Source organism: Danio rerio, chromosome 16 (genome assembly GCF_052040795.2).
Source record: "Danio rerio strain M-AB ecotype USA chromosome 16, GRCz13ab, whole genome shotgun sequence".
NCBI classification, from domain to species: domain Eukaryota; kingdom Metazoa; phylum Chordata; class Actinopteri; order Cypriniformes; family Danionidae; genus Danio; species Danio rerio.
In genome coordinates, this window is record NC_141036.1 from 58180001 (window position 1) to 58201278 (window position 21278).

The following is a 21278-nucleotide window of genomic DNA, read 5'->3' on the forward strand; positions in this document are numbered from 1 at the left end:
TATTCCACTTTCTATATATAGTCATGAACACACTTGTTTTTAGAGCAAGTAGTTCGACCATTTTCTCATGTTTATTATTCCAAGTCATGTCTACCATAAGCTACTGAAATGGCAACAAGAAAATTTGATCCCCGGCTATAGCCTAGATATGATTGTGCTGTCTGTACCGGTTGCATGGCATGAACTCGTGGGTAAAGTCTCTCTCCCAGAGCCTGTCTGTGAGCCGGCAGCGGTTCTGGCTCATCACTGGGGTTTCCTTCTGATGCAGGTCTGAACGGCCGGGTGTCGATGGACAACTGCCTCCGCGAGTCCCTGCAGTCAAACACAGCAAAAAGTCTCTTTAGGCTGTGGTGTGACACAAAAAGTAAAGCGAGTTAAAGCAATCTGATTAATAAACAATAAATAATTTATCATGAATATTATGCTTTTTTTATATATTATAAAACATTATATAATAACATTATTATTATTATTATTATTATATATTGTTTTATTATTTAGGGGATGGAAAAACACATTTAAAATGATTTATAATAAGTATTGTAATATTGTAAATATTACAATATTTTAATGATGCATTTTTGCTTTTCAGGAAGATGTTTAAAAATATGCATTTAAAATAATAAACAAATTTTAAAATATCTTTATTTAATCCCTTACTTAAAATAATAAAAATTCAAAAGACTGCATAGAATATTAAAAATTCTGCTTTTTTTGCATGGAAAATAATATTAAACTAAACATTTTTATTTAAGGAGGTTAAAAATACCATTATTTAAAATCATTAAATAAACACAAAAAAATTCAGGATGCATTTTATGATGCGACAGGTGGCTCAGTGGTTAGCACTGTCGTCTCACAGCAAGAATGTTGCTGGTTTGAGTCCCAAGTCGAGTTTCCCCCACAGTCCACCATGCGCTATAGGGGAATTGACTAACTAAATTGGCCGTAGTGTGCGAGTGTGTGTGAATGTATGTAAGGATGTTTCCCAGTACTGGGTTGCAGCTGGAAGAGCATCTGCTGTGTAAAACATATGCTGGAATAGTTGGCGGTTCATTCCGCAGTGGTGACCCCTGATGGATAAAGGGACTAAGCCGAAGGAAAATGAATGACTGAATTTAGGATTTTTAGGAAACAATTATAAATGTGTATAATTTTTTATAACATTTATAGTTATTTTATTATAATTGTGCATGTATAATTATGTATTTATTCATTCATTTTAAATAATAGTATATAAAACATTTCCCTATATTAACTTATCTCACTAGACAAATAATATGATGGGCCTTTATCATTAAAATATTTAGAAAATATCAACTAAATAAACAAACTGCCAGAAAACGTTAATAATTTTGTCAGAAAATATTTATGGGTTCAGGTAAAATCAGTCACCTGTCACGATCTCGTCTGGATGCAGCTCTCAGTCCTCCGCTCCTCCTCTCACGCTCACGATCTCGGTTCCTCAGCCGCTGCATAAGATCTGTAAATACGCAGAAAACATGATTATCACATACAAGCAAAGAAAAAAACTATATAACAACAATAATCCATACAAATAGATTTTTCTATTCACGTTAGTAAATACATTAACTAATGAAACCTGATTGTAAGGTGTTACCGAATATGTTTTACGGTAAGAGGCTGCACGATATTGGAAAAATGTGACACTGATATTTTGTTTTGCTGCAATATATATTGCTATATACTGTATCTATTAAATTTCACCAGATGGTTGAATTGCACTATTTGGAAAGAATTTATAGCCACACTTTATTTAAAGTTTCAATTCACTATTAGCAAACAATTAAATACGTCTTTTGCTTCAGTAAACTCCTAATTTTCTCCTTATAAATAAATATCAAGGTAGTTCAGGGCTTGAAATTAACCTTTTTGCTTGGTAGCACTGATGTTCCCAACTTTAAATTTTTGCTTGGGGCTCCTAACTTTTTAGTCGCACCCACCAATTATAAGCACCGTTACTACAAGTTTTAATGTTATATTAACCGATTTACTGCATTTGAAACACTAAACAATCTAACAAACAAACAAAACAACATCTGCATGCGCCCACCGGCACAACACACTGCTTAACATGAATGAAACTTGAATAACAATAATACACCGGCTTTATGATGAACGCTTTAATCATTTTCATAGCGGACTTTAAACGCTGGAAGTCTTTTATCCACTTTTGGAAAAGTGTAAATGCTGCATTGACATTCCGCACATGATCACTGATCAGACGTACCATTCTTTGAAACTTACATGTTTTCTAACTAAATCTGTCAGTGTTGTTTTCATTCTCTCATCTTCAGTGCTTTACATGTTCGCGGTTGTAGCTCTCCCTGTCATCTAAAGAAAGGCATCGACTGAGTGATTGATAGCTGATAATAACCAATCCATTTGCATTCAGTGCTATAGCAGTGGACCAATCAGAAGAGCTAGAAGGCGGGGCAAGCATTGCGCGCTTTGTTTACTGCAGCAAGTCGGCATGACGACTGTTTTAACTATTCCTGAGCGCTGCGTTTGGCGTCTTAGGTGCTAAGATGCATTCTGCGTGAATGTCTCCTAAATCTGTGTGTGTGGTGAACATTTTGCAGTGAAAACCGGTCGCATAGAGCACCAATTTTATGCACTCGCACAAATAACTCCCAAATATATTTTGAGGTCGCAATTTCGAGCCTTGTAGTTTAGGTATTGGGTTAGGAATGTAGAATAAGTACTAACACCCCATTCACACGGGGCGTCAGCGTCAAAGCTTCCCATTCACTTTGAATGGGTGACGTCAGGCGTTGCCGAACTGCATTGTGAATCCGTCGGTGCCGCTTTAGAGGCGTTGCTCGCTGCAGAAGTTGGGACTAGTTTAAATTTTTTAAGGGCCGACAGAAGCGTTAGCCAATCAGATCGCTGTATGCAAATACACCAGCTAGACAGTGGCCTATTGCTGACTGAATTTCATTGGCTGACGCTGCTATGACGATTGCTTTAGCCCCAACTTTAGACACTCCTTCAGTCAAGCGTTGACGCTGAAGCCCCGTGTGAATGGGGCGTGATAAGTAGCCAGTATCTCAATGACATGCATGCTAATAAGCAACTAGTTAATAATGAGAATTGATCCCTAAAGTGTTATCAAATGTATTTATTTTGGTTGATTAGGATAATTCTGCAGGGGAGTGAATCATGCATAAACTGTTATAAACAATCTACAAGCATTGATGATTAAAGCAAATATAAAAGTGATATAAGCAGTGCATGCTTTATGGTTTGTATAAGTGTTTAAAGTACACTGCGAAGTCAACAACACAATCTATGCAATGTGACTACTGCGGATGCACACATCCATGCTAAAACGATATATTGTGCAGCCCTACTTGAAGTCTTGGGTGGGGGGAAATACAACATAAGGAAAACGATACGTACTGCTAGCCTGCATCCCCTTGCTGACGCTCTGCACGCAGTCCAGATTGGGCAGCTTGTCGTTGGACAAGAAGGCCTGAGCGATGGCGGTGTAGAAGCTGCGAGCGACACCACTGCCCTCTCCAGGCTCATCCTTGAATGTCACCTTTACGCGGTGCACGGCCATGGGTGTGGTGGTACAGCGGCGGCCGAAGTGAGCGTTCAGCTGCCGCATGGTCTGCTGGATGAGCTGCTCACGGTCTCGGTCCACCTCCAGGGCCAGATCACGCGACTGAAGGTTACGCAGCTTCTCCATCTCACGACGAAACTTGGACTCCTTTACCTCAAAACCCCCCAGCTCTGTCAGGATCTGCAACGCACACGAAAGCCAAACATTTATTAAAGAGTATGAATCGTGCAAACACTGCTGGTGGTTACATATTCTGGTTTAGCTTCACACTGCGTCTCAAATGGCATCTTATACACTATGCACTTACCCACTCGACACAGTATGTAAAGTTAGTGTCATCCCAATAGGGATTACTAAGTGGAAATTCAAGTTTCCCAGATGACGTTTGGCAGTTGCCAGATTACTGATATATATGACCAAGCTACAAAATAGTAGCTGCCATAAGTATAATAATAATTCCTTACATTTCCATAGCTATTTTCTGGAAACTCAACCATACGGCAGCCATATTGTGCCAGACCGCAAACCATACACCAGCTGATTGGTGAAGAGGAGACGGTTATGATATGGGAATGGTTAGGAGGTTATGATAGACAGAGGCCAGAGAGCAGATTTGGCCAGCAAGCTGGGGTTAAACCCCTACTCTTGTTCGAAGAGCATCCTGGGATTTTTAACGACCACATTGAGTCGGGGTATCGGTTTAACGTCTCATCCAAAGGACGGCACTCACTGAGCAGTATAGAGTCTCCTTCACTATACTGGGGCATTACGACTCACACAGACTGCAGGTCGAGCGCCCCCTGCTGGCCTCACTAACACCACTTCTGGCAGCAACCTAGCTTTCCCATGTGGTCTCCCATCCAGGAACTGAATAGGCACAGCTCTGCTTAGGTTCAGTGGGCGACCATGTGAGAATTGCCGGCAATAGTAAAACCATATTTACCATCAGGAGTTACATAATCACTCTCATAGGAGAATTTTGCTTTCACAATTCAAAATAAAAAGTAACCCAAAGTCTGTGCCTGCTACCTCCACCCCGTTCAGCTAACAGCTGCTGCCGTTGACTGCAAGTGTCCAACATTACACAGTTATTTTTAACGGTTGATTAAGTGCATCATGTGGGTATTTTAAATGCACTTATTTTTAGAACGAAAAGAGTATTTCAATGTGAATGCACTACTTACTCTATTAATACTACAAAAAGGCGTAGAATCAAAGAATAGTGCATAAGAATGCAATTTGGGGCACACCTATTGCCTTCAACTATGAAATAAATAAATAAAAAAATTTATATAACATGATTAAAAATCTAATGATATGTTTGAAACAACTATTCAACTATAAAAAAAATAAAGGTGCAGTAAGTTTTTGACTTTTCTAAAGCATAAAAAACCCATAATATGTTTGCAGATATTTAAGAAACATGCTCAGTGAACATTCTTGCGTGTCTGAAAAACAATGGTGACGTCAGGTATTCTGCTTTGAAAAATGGGCGTTACTTGCCAGAACATCTGTCTTTGTTTATGTTCTTTTAATCTGTCAAATGCCAGTTTAGTCAATTATATTTCAGCACCCCAGACTGCCTTGGCGGATAGCAGCGTATTTTATTTATTCATTCAGAAAGGCTCTGAAAGCATGCGTCCGTGACCGAAATGCGACCTTCGGTGACAGTATCATACGAACTCCAAATTTAGAGATTTAGTTTCACTTGAGGTTATTAATTAACTAATTAAAACTTATTTTAATATGGAAAATATTCCTTCTATCGCGTGCCGTTGCTTTTACTTAGAATACAGTTTAAATCACTCGCTCCTGTCCCCAATCTGGCAACCTGCGCTTCCATTTGTTTTGATCTAGGAGAGCAATACCTAGTTCAACCACTTACACACTGCACCTTTATATAAAAAATAAACAAATTTTTATTTGGCATTAAACAAAAAAATAAACAGAACCTATAAAATATTTATTAAAATTGATTAAAAAATTATTTATTTGATAACATTTAAGGTCCAATGAGTTAATGAATTTACTAACATGAACAAACAAAACATTCCAGCATTTATCTATTTTTTTTAAATTAAATGATAAACCCACAGTTATTCATCGTTAGTGCTTGTTAACAGTGCATTAGCTAATGCTAACAAGCACAAATTAATTTTTTAACAATGCATTAGATTGTAAATGTTGAAATAAGGTCTGCACAATACATTGATATATCACGGATAAAGAATATGTAACATCTGTATCACAGACAGCTGCAATACCCTGATTTTTTTTTCGTGCCAAGTATGTGTGGTGCAGAGGTTGTTTATACAACTTTGACCAATAAAACAGGACAGTACTGTCTCTATATGCGGACATAGGATACAGACTATCTGCTGAGGTTTGCACTCATTCAGTGTTTTGTCAATGTTTGCACCTTGAAATAGTGTTTTTTAAGCATAAATTAGATTTATTTAGAGCAGAATAATATATGATCAATACATAAATGCACGACTTAAAAATATATCTAATAAAACCAGCACTTATGTAGGGAAATCATATTACAAGACGTATCGTAATTGCAATGTTCAAGAACAATATCACAACGCATATTTTCCATGTTAGTAAATACATTGAATAACAGAACAAAGTTAACTGTTACTGTAAAGTGTGACCTTCATTTGATAATAAAATAAGTCCATTTTAAATCTTGTTCTCTAAATAAGGCACTTAGACTGCAGCTCTGCACAAGATGTTTGGCCAGTGGAGAAATGGTCGTGCCCATCTGAGCCTGGTTCTCTCGATGGGTTTTTTTTTCTTCACTTTTGCAAATTGAAGTTTTTCCTCGCCGCTGTCACAACTAGCTTGCATGGTTCGGGATCTGTGGAGCTGTGCATCGATGAATTTTCTCTTCAGTGTTTAGACACTCAGTAGTGATTATTAAACCACACTGAACTGAGCTAAACTAAACTTGAACTTTAAAAACTGAACTACACTGTTTCAATTTACTATCTTTTATGTGAAGCTGCTTTGACACAATCTACATCGTAAAAGCGCTATACAAATCAAGGTGAATTCTATTGAATTGAATAAAGACAATACTCACAGATCCTGGTTCTGCTCCAACGTCCTCCATGAAAACACGGCCAAACAGCTCCAGAGAAAGCCGCCAGCGGCCCAGCAGCATGTCATGAGAGATCACCATCCCCATAAAACTACAGTGTGGACTGAAGGAGAAGAAAGGAGAAACGTCAATATTGGAGTAACTCATCAAATCTAAAGAATTTTAACATTTAAAAGCTCTCAATCCCATGAGATCTAGATTTTAGATGAAATCAGAGAGCTCTTCATCCTAAGACAGCAAGGGTCCCGAGATGCTTAAAGCCCAGAAAAGCAATCAGTCCAAACAGGCAATGCATCTTCAGTGCTTTAACTGTAATCAAACGAAGCTCCAACAACTCTATATGACTTTGTTTGCCTTTTTGTTCGTCTTTTCTCCAGTGTCAGATTATGATGTGCGTTTAATACTAAGACATGTTTGCCATTAACTTTTGCATTGGGAGTTAACTGTACACAAACAGCCGACGTCAATGTGAGCATTTATACGTCTGCGTTATGCCTGTATGAATCACTCTTCCAAAATGCTAGTTACCAATGGGTGTTCAATGTTCCACTGCGTCCAGTATCTTTCTCTATGTTTTGAGTTTATGCCAGAAATATGTGCAGTGCTACTGTAGCCGTAGCTCATAGCTCAAACTTGCACTCATTCAGAGAAGTAGGAATCGTTGAACGATCATTAACTTTGATCAAAAATAAATTAATATAAGTATCCAACTGAATGTACACAAGACTTGTTAAATAGCATGACACAAGCATCATATTGCCCATAGTAGGCATGCACCCTAAGCTGTTAGTTGTTTTTACAGTTTTTTGCTGCACAAGTGTTCTTGGAGTTTTGTATTATTGGAGGAGAACCACTAAACTATGGACTGTTTTGACATTTTATATTCCTTTTTTTTTACTTCATCTTGGGACTTTTGCTGTCTATGAGGATAAGAGAGAGCTTTCAGACGTCATCTTAAATATTTTCATTTGTTTTCTAAAGATAAAAAAGATTTAAGGGAATTGAAGAAAGGTCTCAGGGGATTGGACGACATGAGGATGAGCAATAACCAATAAGAATTTTCATGCTTTGGGTAAACTAATACTTCAATTATTCCATGAATGAGCTTTGTTTTCCGAAGATGAATGAAAGTCTCACGAAATTGGACGACAGGAGGATGAACAATTATTAATAATAATTATAATCATTATCATCATCATTTTTTGGGTAAACTAACACCAATAAATGGTGATGCATGGTTTCTGCTACTTTCATTCTTCCATGGCGGGGCGCCAGGCCAAAATTCATCCCGCCACGGCTACATTACAGCTTCTCATTCAAAACTTTTTTTTTTAATAGCGGGTGATAATCGCACCAAAACGTAATAAACAGCGCAAACTTTTCTGTAACTGTAGTAGTGCTGTGTGTCATTTGTTTAACCCTTTACGGTGACGTGCTGACTGACTGACAGGTGCGTGATGGGTGAGGCCAGCAAGCACGATGTATGTTAGGAGTTTCATTTTACTTCACGACGCATTAATATCGCTTTGTAGGTCTATTAGAGACATTCAGAAATATTCCTAGCAAATCTAATAAATGCTGGAGACATACTCGTTACATAAGCGCACTAAATCGCACTTCAGCAGTGTTTATTTGAGAGCGCACAGGAAGATCTGCGTGCTCTTGAAGCGGCTTATACTTGAGGGGTGTGCAAGAAGTTTCGTGAACGAGCACGAGGAAATTGGCGCTCAAGCAAAGAGATCCGAATACTGAGCAAAGAGATCTAATACTGCGCTCACGACATTTGTCATTGAAATAACGCCACAGGTAGTTGGTAGATCTGTGTAAAAAAAAAAAAAGGCCTGCGGCCACAGCTGGAAAAAAATCCTAGAGGAAACACTGATGTGATTATTGATAATGAGCAATTAATAATAATAATAAGATAATTTTTTTGAGTAAACTAATACTTCAATAATTCCACAAATAAGCTTTGTTTCCTAAAGATGAACCAAGGTCTCAGGGGATTGAACAACAGGAGGATGAGCAATTAATATTAATAATATTAAATTTAACACTTTAGTTTTTTGCTACACAAGTTCTCTTGGAGCCTTCAAAGACTGCAGTTGAACCACTGACGTCATTTGGACTGTTCTGACATTTTTTATTCCTTTTCTTGACTTTGAGAATCTCAGGACCTTTGCGGTCTTTGGAGAAAGAGAGAGCTCTCAAATTTCATCTAAAAGACCCTAATTTGTTGTCTAAAGATAAATGAAAGTCTCAGGGCATCAAACAACATGAGGATGTGCAATTAATAATAATAATGATATTCATTATTTGTGTAAACTAACACTTTAATAATTTCATGAATGACCTGACTCACATAAACGTGGGCAGCGGTGGGCCATCACTCTCAGTCAGGCCAATCTCTGCCAGCAGGCTGCTCTTTAACTGGGCCGCCAGATCGTGTGGTGAAGGGCCGGGTTTAGACACATCCATCTCCTGCTCCGCCACTGGCTGCTCCTCGCCACCCCTCTGCCGGGACTCCATACTCATCACGTTCTTCATGTTCGCCGAATACGACATCTTTGTGGGTAGAATCTGGGATGAGAATTATCCGTAATAAAATATTGCAAAATTACGTTCTATTGCTCTCTGTATGTGCCGAAAAGCTTCACTAGCAGAACTAAGCAATTATTGTTTTATGGGGAAGGGTTTCGCAATAAACACATTTATAAGATTATGCATGCATTTCAGTCATTATGTACATGCATTATTTATTAATTACAAAATAAATGTATTTGTTTTCATCTATAATTTGTCTGGTGAAAAAAGTTTAACATTATAATAATTGTTGTGGAATTTTTAACAGTGGTCCCTGGCTTTAACACAGTTAAAAATCATTGTGATGTTTTATGTAAACATAACCTTATTAGTTTTGATAGTTGTTTTTTTATATGTTTAAATAATCATGTTCCAATGCGGTGTTCTGATCTAATTAGTAGGCATCAAACCTCTCAGAGTCATATGAGCAACTGCTAATGGTGACTGTCTAGTGCAGGGATGGGCAAACTTGATCCTCGAGGGCCGGTGTCCCTGCAGAGTTTAGTTCCAACACTAGTCAAACACACCTGAACAAACTAATCAGTGTCTTCAAGATCACTTGACCTGCGTCCGAAAACGCATACTTCCATACTATATAGTACGCTAAAATCAGTATGCGAGCCGAGTAGTGTGTCCGAATTCATAGAATTCGAAAATCAGTATGCGAGAAGTACCCGGATGACTTACTACTTCCGGCGACGTTCTGAAGTGTGCAGGTAGGTCACATGACCATGACAAAATGGCGGATGTAGTACGTCCGAATTCCATTCATACTTTTCACATTCATATTGTATAGAACGTTCTTTTCTAATGGCAGAGTAGTACGTTTAAATTCAAATGCAGCACCTACTGAGTAGTAGGCGGTTTCGGACGCAGCCTTGAACTTTATAGGGAGGTCTGTTTACATAGGGTTGGAGCTAAACTGTGCAGGACACAGGCCCTCCAGGACCGAGATTGCCCACCCCTGGTCTAGTTCCTCGTTTGCTCAATCTTTTTTTTCTGTGAAGGGAGCCAAACTGCGAAATTATTTACCTGTTAGCCTAAAATCAGAAAGTAATATAAATATTTTCAGTAGTGTTCTTAAAAAGTGGTTGAAAACAAAACAGCAGTGTTTGCACAAATAGTCTACTATTAGTTTGTTGGATCGTGTCGCCTTTGCTTTTGCCTTCAGTAATTTTATGTAACGAATTATAACGTTGAGTATATGCATTTATTATATCTTCATTTTGTCTATTTTGTCAAGCCTCCTGTGGACAGGTGTTGAGAATTAGCAAGTGCTAAAACACTTATAAAACAAATGCATTTGTTTATAAATCAATCACTAAATCAAATAAAACTGTTCACTTTTCACGGCTTTGCAGTTTCACACTTTTTTTAGTCTGTAGACCATTGTCAATCAATTTCCTTCGTGTCTCTTGCAGGGTACAGAATGCGTTCAGCTTGCCTCGCTAGCAGTGAGAGTTTCAACAACGATGCATCAAGTGTTGTAACCGTCCGCAGCAGGACCATCGTAAAAGGGGACGACGTGCCATGCATTTTAGAATTGTAAACATGGGTTTATATCAGGGTATGCACACCGGTGCCGCTGTCTGCAGTGCCCAGCTAAGACTCTGTGGTGCGACAGAAATATTAACAGCGTCCATAGCGCCATCTGAATAGTTTTATTTTAAATAACATGCAAATGTGCGCGTCCTGTGCGCAGAGCATCCGGTGTGCAACCCCCCTTAAGGATGGAGTCTGCTTTAGTTTTGTGAATCAGTGACAGCAGGATTTTAAAAAAACCTTACGCTAGATTACCATTATTCACACAAAAGCTAAAACCCCTTATGAACCTTCTATTGACAGCCATGAATGTTTGCGCCTGACGACATGTTTTGATCTTTGCTTTCATTCTATAATACAGGACTTAATTTTGAACTTTGAGTGTTTAAACAAGAGAGAAAAGTGTGAAAATGTACATGTCTGTCTGAGAAAAGTGTATAAAGTGTGTAGTAAACGGTTTTACAGCCTTAAAACATCCAGAATAATTGTGAAAAATAAAGCGGACTACTTCGCAGATTTCGCCTTTTGCGGGTTCTTTTAAGAATGTAACTCCTGCGACTAACAAGGGACCACTGTACTATTATTTAAACTGATGTATTCATGTTTTATATATTTATTTGTTTATATTTATTTAGTTATATATTTATTTAGTTTTATATATATATATATATATATATATATATATATATATATATATATATATATATATATGAAAATGAAAATAAATAATAGAATGCAACAGACTGAAAGGCAACATTTGTGTGTATAAAATTCTTTGTTGAGAGCTGTTCAGAAAAGCATAAAGTTTATTATATTACTGATGCACTTCTGTTTATGCAATATATTAATTTAAACTTATATATTTATAATAATAACATTTAAACATTTAAATATATAAAATTAAGTGAATTAACAAACAAAAAAATATTTATTTAAAATTTAAATAAATTAAGTACAAAAAAATCTATTAAATGAATGACTGAAAGAGATGATGAATGAGGGACTTTAAGGCAAATTAACCTAGAAATGGCACCATCTACTACAGCACTAGTACGACGATCATGTTTACCTGCAAGCAATTCATGTCCACAGTCAGATCGGTGAGGCCTTTACTGGCCATATATGAGGACGAATATAGACCTTGACTAGGCCGTCCAAACAAATCCTCCTTTCTGGCATTGGGCTGATGAAGAGGAAGAACAGCAGTGTTAAACTCAACCATCTGGACTGATCCCAAAAACACCTCTAATGTGTTACATATGGCTATTAAATAGCATGATCAATATAGATAAAAACATGCTGCAAAATAGCAACTTCATAATTCAATATATATATTTTAGGGATGCACGATATAGTCCAATAAACGCTATTTTTAAAATTAACGTTATCGTTATCCGATGTCTAAATTAGGCCGCTATCTTTAAGCCGATAAATTACGTAATTGTACAGAACTGCCTGCCTTGCGCATGCATGGGCGGAACACGTTCAGACATGTCCAGTGCACTATAATGGAGCTCTCCTCACACAGTTTATTCCTTCAAAGTCCGTCCTTTCCTCATGTGGTATTGCTGTGCATTAATAACTCAGTAAGTAACCATGTTCCTCATCATTGTAGATATCTTTGAGTGTCATTGTGTATTTTGGTTTAAATCACCTCAGGATAAATATTACGTGCTAAACAACTCGTTGGGTTGTTTGTAATCTAATATGATTATTTTTTATTATCAATGCATTGCTTGCCATGTGTTGATGTAAGATTGTATTCAATTTGAAGCACGGGGAGAGCTGCGCCGGTCACTGAATCTAGGGGCTCTCGACTCGCCGCACATTCTCATTATATTATGCACTGTGTTTGAGTTGAGTGAAACTCACAGCGGTTTATCATAAACTTTTCATTGATCATTTTTTCCACAATTGACAGCAAGAACGTACACAGAAGCGTTGTCTGATTGACAAGCAGCAGCTACATGTGTTCAAAAGAATCTAAAACGCCAAATAAGATGAATCCATGTGGCATTTTCTGAAGTAAAACGTACTGTCTGTATTTAGCTGTTCACTTGTATGGTGGCTCTGAACTGTCAAAACACCTCTAAAAAGGCTTTTTTTGGACATTACATATTTGTACATATGTACATCACGGTAACACGTTTTATTCAAGAGCATTTGAGATGGTGGTATAGGGCATATATGCATCACTGTTATTATATCCAGATTAATATCCAGCATCTCCAAGTGAGTTTTCATTCGAATTCTAAAAGGTCTGATGGATCTGGGTCTGGCTTCGTATAGGTGCTGATATTGAGGGTGGAAACCAGTATATAAAATAATATATTAAAAACATTAGATATGATTTTGCAGTTTACTAAACGATAATTAACACAATTCAACAAGAGAACTTTTAATTTTAAGAGCATCTATAAGTGCTCTCGGTGTAGAAATCTCATTATAGAAATGTATAAAAAAATTATATGTGTATAAAAATTCATTCATAGAATTGTTTACTTGTTACGTCACTGCATTACATCACACACGTGCTCTGATTTGCTGCTGAATAACCAATCACAGAGCTGATTTGGGCCAATGAGCTTCAGCGTTAACCCAGCGAGACCTCTAATAGAGGCGGTGACTGACCTGCAGGAGATGCGGCTGGTCAGCCAGAGGAATGGCCTCTGCTAGAGGAACTTCAAAAGGGTTTGGAGGGATGCACCCCAGGAAGGTCATGGAGTCCGAGCGGCGGAAAAACGGATGGTGTTGTCCAGTCTCTGCAGGCACGGGCTCCTCGTCCTTATCCTGCAGTGTAGAGCCTATGGAGACGCCAGTAACACAGAGTCTTGATCAGACTGCAGAAAAACAGCTCTGCAAACACCTGACATGAGCCACATATGCTGTTATACATCACCATCTGACCTGTGAAATTCACCTCAGCTTTTGTGAACATCAGGGGTGTAAGAAAACATTCATACACAATAGTATTAGGATATTTTGTTCTGCAATGCTGTATCAAAATATGGCAGTTTTTACAGTTTAGGACGAGCGTTATCTCCTAATCCAGGGGTCTCAAACTCCTCAATCTCAAAGGCCTTTGTTAGACGCTGTGACGGGCGGGAAGTCGCGCCGGCCAGAACCAAGGTAAGCTGTTCCCGCCCCTGCCTGCCACTTAGCTACCTATCTGCAGCCTGCCACCTACCTAGCTACAGCCTGCATCTTATATATATTATAGGTAGATACAGACTGGTACAGACTGATGTGACTGGAGTGGGGTGGGGGTGTTTTATTTATACATATATACGCCTTTTTTTTTAGGTGAGGGAATGGAAGTTTTGAGTGAGTCTAGACAGGTCTAGACTTAATGATGATCATCTTCAAGCCATACTGAGGGTCTCAACTGCTTTCGCTCTAAAGCCAAATGTGGTTCAGATTTGTGAGAAGAAGCGCTGTCAAGTCTCTGGCAGCAAGAAGTAGGCAAAAGATGCCATGTTCAGAAGAACTGTTCATAATCTTCACTCAATGTTCTATTAATGTTCAGGACACTTCATGTTCAGAAGAAATAATTAAAACTGTTAATAATGACATTTGAGGACTTTTTTTTGTGAAATCCCTTATGCGGCCCAGCCTCACCCAGACTTTGCCTCCTGCGGCCCCCAGGTAAATTGAGTTTGAGACCCCTGTCCTAAACGGTGTTTTTGTTAGGTAGGACAAGAGTGATTGATAGGATGTACTAGAAGAGAACATCCCTAATCTGCTAGTACATGAAAAATATAGGAATCACAGCTCTCTTAAGACTTTTTAAAGACTCTTTGCACGCATTTTAAAACCTAATCATCACTTCAGGTTAACCGTTGACACTGAGAACATTTTACCTTGCAGTATATTTACTGAATACAGAATGCAAGACGCACAACTAAAGACTCTTGACTTGTGAGGAAACATCGGAACTCAATTCAGAAGGGTGGGAATGAAGAACAAGACAATTATTTACCTGACTACCCCTATGAAAGGTTTGTAAGAAATAAATATAAGAAACAATAATTAGACCAGTAAAAAGTTCTTTGTATGGGGCTTTAGCAAACTCTCTGACCAGAAGTTTGAGACAAAACTGTTAAATTTTTTCTTTTTCAGATTATTTAACTGACATAAACTGATAGTGAACATGCTACACGCTAATAGAAGCATCTTAAAGCTGAACTCACTCTGATTGGTGTCCTCATCGTTCTCGTGCTCAGAGTCTTCATTGTCCAGACCGAGCTCCAGCAGCTCACGATTCCTGAAACACAACAGAGACAGATGTACAAATATTAGAATAATTATTTCAGATGACTCAAACTACAGCTGGACAACCACTCAGATATTAATGAATATGACCATAAAATGAATGAACACTTTCAATCCACTTACAAGAAGAAGAAGGAAAAAAAAACATTTTAGGAACAAAAATAAATCCATACATAAAATAAAATACCAGTTTTTTTTTTTTTTGTATTTTACTAATAAAATTAAATAGTTTAAAAAATAAAAAATAAAATAAACAAATAAAAACTAATATGCATTTAGTCACTTAATTTTTGTATTTTTGTCTTTAAATAACCATAGTTTGAAAATGTTATATATCAACTTATAAAATAAAATAAGTCAACAAATTAATAATATAATAATAATAGTAATAATAATTGCGATTATATTAAACCAAAATTTTATAAAAAAATAAAAATAAATCAGAAATAAAAAAAGAAAAATAATAAAACAAGTCAACAAATTAATAATATTATATCACATTTTAAACCATGTTAAAGAAAAACAATACATAAACCTTAAATATCAGTGTTGCGATTATATTAAACCAAAATTTTATAAAAAAAAAAAAAAATCTGTAATAAAAAAATAAAAAGCACAAAATTACAATAAAAAAATTATAATTTAAACATTAGCTGAATTTGCAGTTTACCTCTTCCTGTCAATCTGAGTGGTGTCGAGCGTGGTCTGCAGATTCATGGCTTTAATCCAGTAGATGAGCGCCTGGAAGACGTAAGCCACGTGTTTGAGCGAACAGACATCTAACACAGGCAGAACGTCTGAATGCTCGTCATTATGGGAACGCATCAGAGACAGAGCGTAGTTCAGGAAATCTCCTCGCGCAGACATCATGCCCTGACGAGCCGTCAGAAGCGTAGCAGCACGCCTGAAACACACAAAATAAAAATGCCGAATTGACAGCAGGAACAATAGAAATGTAACCATTCATGAATATTTTAAAATTTTAATGAAACAAAAGTAGCGGGAAGTAAATAAAAAAACAGTTGCAGATTTTTGTGGACTTTAAGAACTTTCCAGGTCTTGAATTCAGATGTCTGACAATCAAGTACTTTCAAGAAGCGTTGAAACCCTGGTAAATGCAGCTCAAAAGTCTTACCTTCGTCCTTCTAGAGTGCGCAGACTGGCCTCCTCTCGAGCGGTCATGCGCTCTCTGCGGCCGGCGTGCTGGGATGCGTGTAGCGGGTGGCTGGGATGACCAGGATCCCCGGCTGAAGACAGAGCCGAGCCGTAACGCAGCTGCGCTTCAGTGGAGTCCATGATGGACACCATCCAGTTCCAGGTGGGAATCAACTTGTCCTCCACAAAGTTCTGTAAAATCACAGGTTGCTGTTAATATTATTTTTTCATAATTGCAATGTGGGTTTGTTAGTGTAAAAGCAGTGGGGGTGGAAATCTTTAGTGTAGGGCTGCACGAATAATCAATCGTGATCTTGATTTGACTCACAAAACGATCTTAATCCAGCATTTCTACAATTCTGCCAATTCTACAATGAAATGCTTATCTAACAGATATAAATACACTAGTCCTGGGCAAAAGTTAATCACAATTAAGTTTTTTTTTTTTGACATAATATATCAGGGCTCGACAATAAGGGCTGCCTGATGGCCCAGAGCCAGCGTGAGACGCTCAGGACAGTTGACAGGATTGTTACTGGCCTGATCAGGCCAGTCCTGCCTTGTCACTAAAGTTTAATTTGGCTGTGACTGTTTGTCAATACAGTCTTAAGGGAGTCACACAAAAGAAGCGACACTTAGCGTCGCACCACGCAGCGCAATGCATTTCAGAATTCTAAACATAGGTTTCTATCAGGGTACACACACCGGAGCCCAGCCACAACTCAGGACACTGTTCATATGTCTGCCATACCACAGACCTTCATCGGAATAGTTTCATTTTAAATAGCATGCCAATGTGCGCGTCTGGTGTGCGATACTTTCAACTGTCATGTGCGAGCCGTGTCGCATCCGGTGTGTGACGCCCTTTAGGATGCTTTCACACCTAGATGTTTATTTCGGAAGTCTCGTTTGCAAAGTTATCGCAGATGGTTTGGCATATGTGAATCCAAACACATTTGCAAATCGATTGTAGTGAGAAAGCAAAACGAACTAACGAACTAGGCTATATCACAGTGTATTATGGTTGTGTAATAGCCATATACAGCTTTATGAAGAGAGAATTATGAGTAGAAGGAAAAGTCATTTCTACTGGCAAATGTGGTTTCATGTCATATACGAAAGTGAAAGCATGCTGAAATATTAGAGTGCTGTTTATCCTTTAGGAAAATTGACCGAAATTACCATCTGATAATTTTTCCTTATTTTAATCTTATAATATGTTGTGTTAGGCCTGTTGTTTTGTTCATTTCTGCACTGACACCTTGAAGGAAAAATGTACATTGATCAGCTTCATGATCAGACAGCAGTCTCGGTTCATCTGTATTTTCTCTCTATAATTTAAGCCTGTAATGCAGAATTCTAGCCAAAGTTTTTTTAATAGATTGACTTATTTACAGGGGTGTCAAAATTAATTGTTTCCTCTGTGCACCATGATGCAGACGCAGATAATTCGGTATCGGTTCAGTAAAAATCAAAACCGGTTATTATTTACTGATCTCATATGCGCTCTCTCGCGAGGGAGGTGAGTGCGGATATGTACAACACTCCAGGTGCCAACTACTTAAAAACGCAGAAACTGTGCACAATTTCAGTGCGTGTGTGTTTTTTTACACTTACAGCAGAAGCCCCTTTTTCTCTGCGATTGAGGGAATGAAAGTGTACTTTTCCTCCCCTCTCTTTTTCTCTCGGCTGTTACAACGATACTTCTGAATGCAGGTCTGCATTCCTGCACCTGTACCTTTGCATTTTCGCGGGACCTGGCCAGATTTCATGAGGCGCGGGAATAATTTTCTGAATACAGCACGGGAGCGGTCGGTAACTCTGGTGTAATTTTAACAGGAGTGGGCGGTCTCACAATATCGCTTTCGATCGAGAGCGCGCGCATGTGTGTGTGTGTGTGTGTTTATTTTGGTTGCTGTATGTGTATGAAAGAGAGACAGTGTGGTGCTGTGTGCCTATGTGCGTGTGTTTATACAGACAGCTTGTTATAGCCTCCCCCCAAAATATAACACTATATGGAAAGCATTGCAATACACCATGATTTACCGAGATATCGAATTGAACCCGAATCGATGGCAGGATAATTGTAACCGAACCGTGAGACCAGTATAGGTTCACACCTCTACTAATTTAATAGATTTTTACAAAATTTGACAACTAAAATGAGGCTATGTAGGAGAAAATCTACCCTCTCTGACATATATTAGGTGACTATGTCTGTGGATGTCAAAATTAAAATGCACATTTTCTCTAACATTATGACAGGGTTCAACGCTAAGGATTTTTCCTACTGGCCCGATCGGACCAGTGGTTCAGATTTTTACTTGCCCTGCCAATGTTTTCACTGTCCCTACCAAAAAAAAATTGTTAATAGCTATTTCTTAGCCACAAATTAAAAAACTGAAAAATGTGTCAAAATGTTTGTAAATCTAGAATTTAAATATTTAAAAACTGTTAATAAATGTACAATGAGCAAAATTCAAAGTGTTTTGCAAACAAAAGCAGCAAAATGTGCAGGCATTTTATTGCAAAACAAAAGATGGCTTGCCTACCAAACTGACGTCAAACTGTACAAAACACCACTCTACAAAACATGGACAAGTAGTCACAGGCAAATTAAACTTTAGTGACAGGGCATCAGTGGCCCAATCGGGCCAGTAACAATCCTGTCTACTTTCCCGAGCATCTCACACGGTGGCCTCGTGCCATCGGGCAGTCCTTATTGTTGAGCCCTGAATTATGTATGATTTTTTTTCCTCCCCCAAATTTAGTTTCACCACAACTGTATTTTTTTGTTTAATTGTCAGTTGTATTAAAAGAAAAATTATGCTGAATAAAAAGTGTATGTATACAATTATATTTGGCATTTGACATCATATAAAATGTGTTTTAACTTCTTTTTTTGGTGGGGCCAGCGAAAATTTTGGCAGGGCAAGTAAAAATCAGAACCACCGGCCTGATCGGGCAAGTGGAAAAAATCATTAGTGTTGAACCCTGTATATGTGTATGTGTGTGTTGAGTATATTTTTGTATATATAAACACATGCATGCATATATTTGAGAAAATGTTTATATTTATTTAGATAAAATATATGTATATGATATAAACTACATCTAAAAGTAAATATATATGTAACAAAATTGTTTTGTATTGTTTTGTTTGTATGCATGTGTGCGTAACATATGCATATTCAATATAATACACACACGTCAAAACTTTTATTTTGGAAGCAATGACTCTTTGCCCAAGCTAAAAAGCTTTAGAACCTTTACAACCTTTCTAATATTGTTTACACAAATTTTCTTTAACTTACTGTCACATAAAAACAAACATCAAAAGTGATTACAAATAATAATCATCCAAAAACGTGCAGCGCACTGATGAAACGCTGGCGTAAACAGACAGGCTCACCTGCAGATTGACAGCATCCTGATAGGTGAGTTTGACAGCAGCGGGGTACTGCGAGTAGACCAGGTGGTTGTATTTGGGAATGAGACTCATGAGGTCAGAGATCTGGCGGATGACGATGCTGTATGCTCGAGCCAGGCTGCTGGCGGACGTCAGATAACTGCTGGAGTTACTGGCCTCTAGTGCTGCTGCGGCAGCGGCTGCGCTGGTGCTGATGGCGCTGCTGCGGCGCAGGTTTGACGGGTCGATGTAGATGAGGCCAGTGGAGCTCGCTGGAAGATAGATCATAATTAATGACATTAATATTTAACCCCTTAACTGACAGACACCCTTTTGGGCATAGACTAAAATGCACACTTCACGTTTCTGGGTTTCTTAGCATCGGAAATTGTCACAGTTGGTAAACTTAGGGACAGGAAACGCCAAGCTGATGGTTTAGGATGTCAAACAACCATTGGCCGTTGGCTGAAGAGAGCACTCTTATTGGTTATTTAGCAATAAATCAAACTGCGAGTGTGACAAGGTAAAGTAAAATAAGCAAACAAGTCAAGTCAAGCAAGTGGCCGACTGTAATTTCGCAAAACATATATTTTCTTGGATTAAATTACGAAACAATACTTAAAACTACTTTTTATTTCATTTAATTTCTAATAATAGGCAATGAATAAGCAATGTATTCCTAAGAGTATTTACTGATTTTTAGTGTTAAGGTTAATTAAAACAGATTTTAACTATTCATGTTTGTTCACAGTGCATTAATATTTTTAATTATCATTTTTACACTAATAATATCATTACGATTTCTAAAAAGCTGTAGAGACAATTAAAAAAAAGTCTAAAGAGCTATAGTGTTTATTTTATGTTCGAGAAACTCCTGTTTTCTTTGTTAACAATCTGTTTTACAATCTACACTGTATTAAAATCCTATAAAAATAAAAATTACTTGACTTGGAAATATTTACCATTTCTCACATAATTGTTTGAATGCAACTTATACAATGCAACTGCATTTTTGACCTGGGGTCTGTTCTTTGTAGCTCGCTTAAATGATCTAAGATGATTTGGTAGATCCTGGATCTTTTGATCTTGATAACTGATCTCTGGCTAATTTGGTTCTTTAAACAAGTTGGCGAATCAGATTAGAATGTCTGGATGAACTGAACTGAGTGTGTTGTGAAGGACAGATCTATCGATCCTCGAAATCATGATCAGGCTGACGGCACAGCAGCGTAATGACATCATCTGATTAATATTCAATTATCCATGTGAACAAAATTACATCAAATTCATAGGAAACGGTTTGTTAAATATTATACGCAATGACTTTACACCTTGTTGTGGGCTGCATGATTGGCCCTTTCATTTGTCAAGAGATGTTCCTTATTATAGTACCCATAGTAGTATTATAGTAGCCGTTTTTTTAAAAAGGTGTAAAAAATATGTTTACAAAAGCATTTTGATATTGGTAAAGGCGTCTGCAACTTTTATAAAGCATCAAATCACCGTCATATAAACTGTCAAAACATGTTTATGACTGCATAAATGTATTATTGCTTTTAAAAAGTCACACAGTGCATGTCTATTATCATAAACAAATTGTACTAAAGCGACCTAAAAAAGTTCAT

The 21278-nt window shown here is 37.7% G+C and overlaps 2 protein-coding genes across 36 annotated transcripts in view; one reads left to right on the plus strand and one right to left on the minus strand.

The window, feature by feature from the left end:
• Positions 1 to 21278, plus strand: part of fabp10a (fatty acid binding protein 10a, liver basic) — a 141764-nt gene that overhangs the window by 43483 nt on the left and 77003 nt on the right. The window lies entirely within an intron of this gene.
• Positions 1 to 21278, minus strand: part of ubr5 (ubiquitin protein ligase E3 component n-recognin 5) — a 107480-nt gene that overhangs the window by 13806 nt on the left and 72396 nt on the right. For 12 of the 35 annotated variants that reach the window (XM_087285281.1, XM_087285279.1, XM_087285283.1 and 9 more), the window contains 11 exons: positions 19657 to 19925; positions 16225 to 16436; positions 15760 to 15993; positions 15008 to 15081; positions 13449 to 13621; positions 11887 to 12000; positions 9055 to 9272; positions 6678 to 6798; positions 3424 to 3769; positions 1396 to 1483; positions 168 to 312 (listed from right to left, as the gene is read on the minus strand). In XM_087285281.1, coding sequence (XP_087141407.1) covers positions 168 to 312; positions 1396 to 1483; positions 3424 to 3769; positions 6678 to 6798; positions 9055 to 9272; positions 11887 to 12000; positions 13449 to 13621; positions 15008 to 15081; positions 15760 to 15993; positions 16225 to 16436; positions 19657 to 19925 — 1994 coding nt within the window. Of the gene's footprint in view, positions 1 to 167; positions 346 to 1395; positions 1484 to 3423; positions 3770 to 6677; positions 6799 to 9054; positions 9273 to 11886; positions 12001 to 13448; positions 13622 to 15007; positions 15082 to 15759; positions 15994 to 16224; positions 16437 to 19656; positions 19926 to 21278 lie in introns of all 35 variants that reach the window. The other 23 variants (XM_087285284.1, XM_087285282.1, XM_087285280.1 and 20 more) reach the window with 4 other exon arrangements.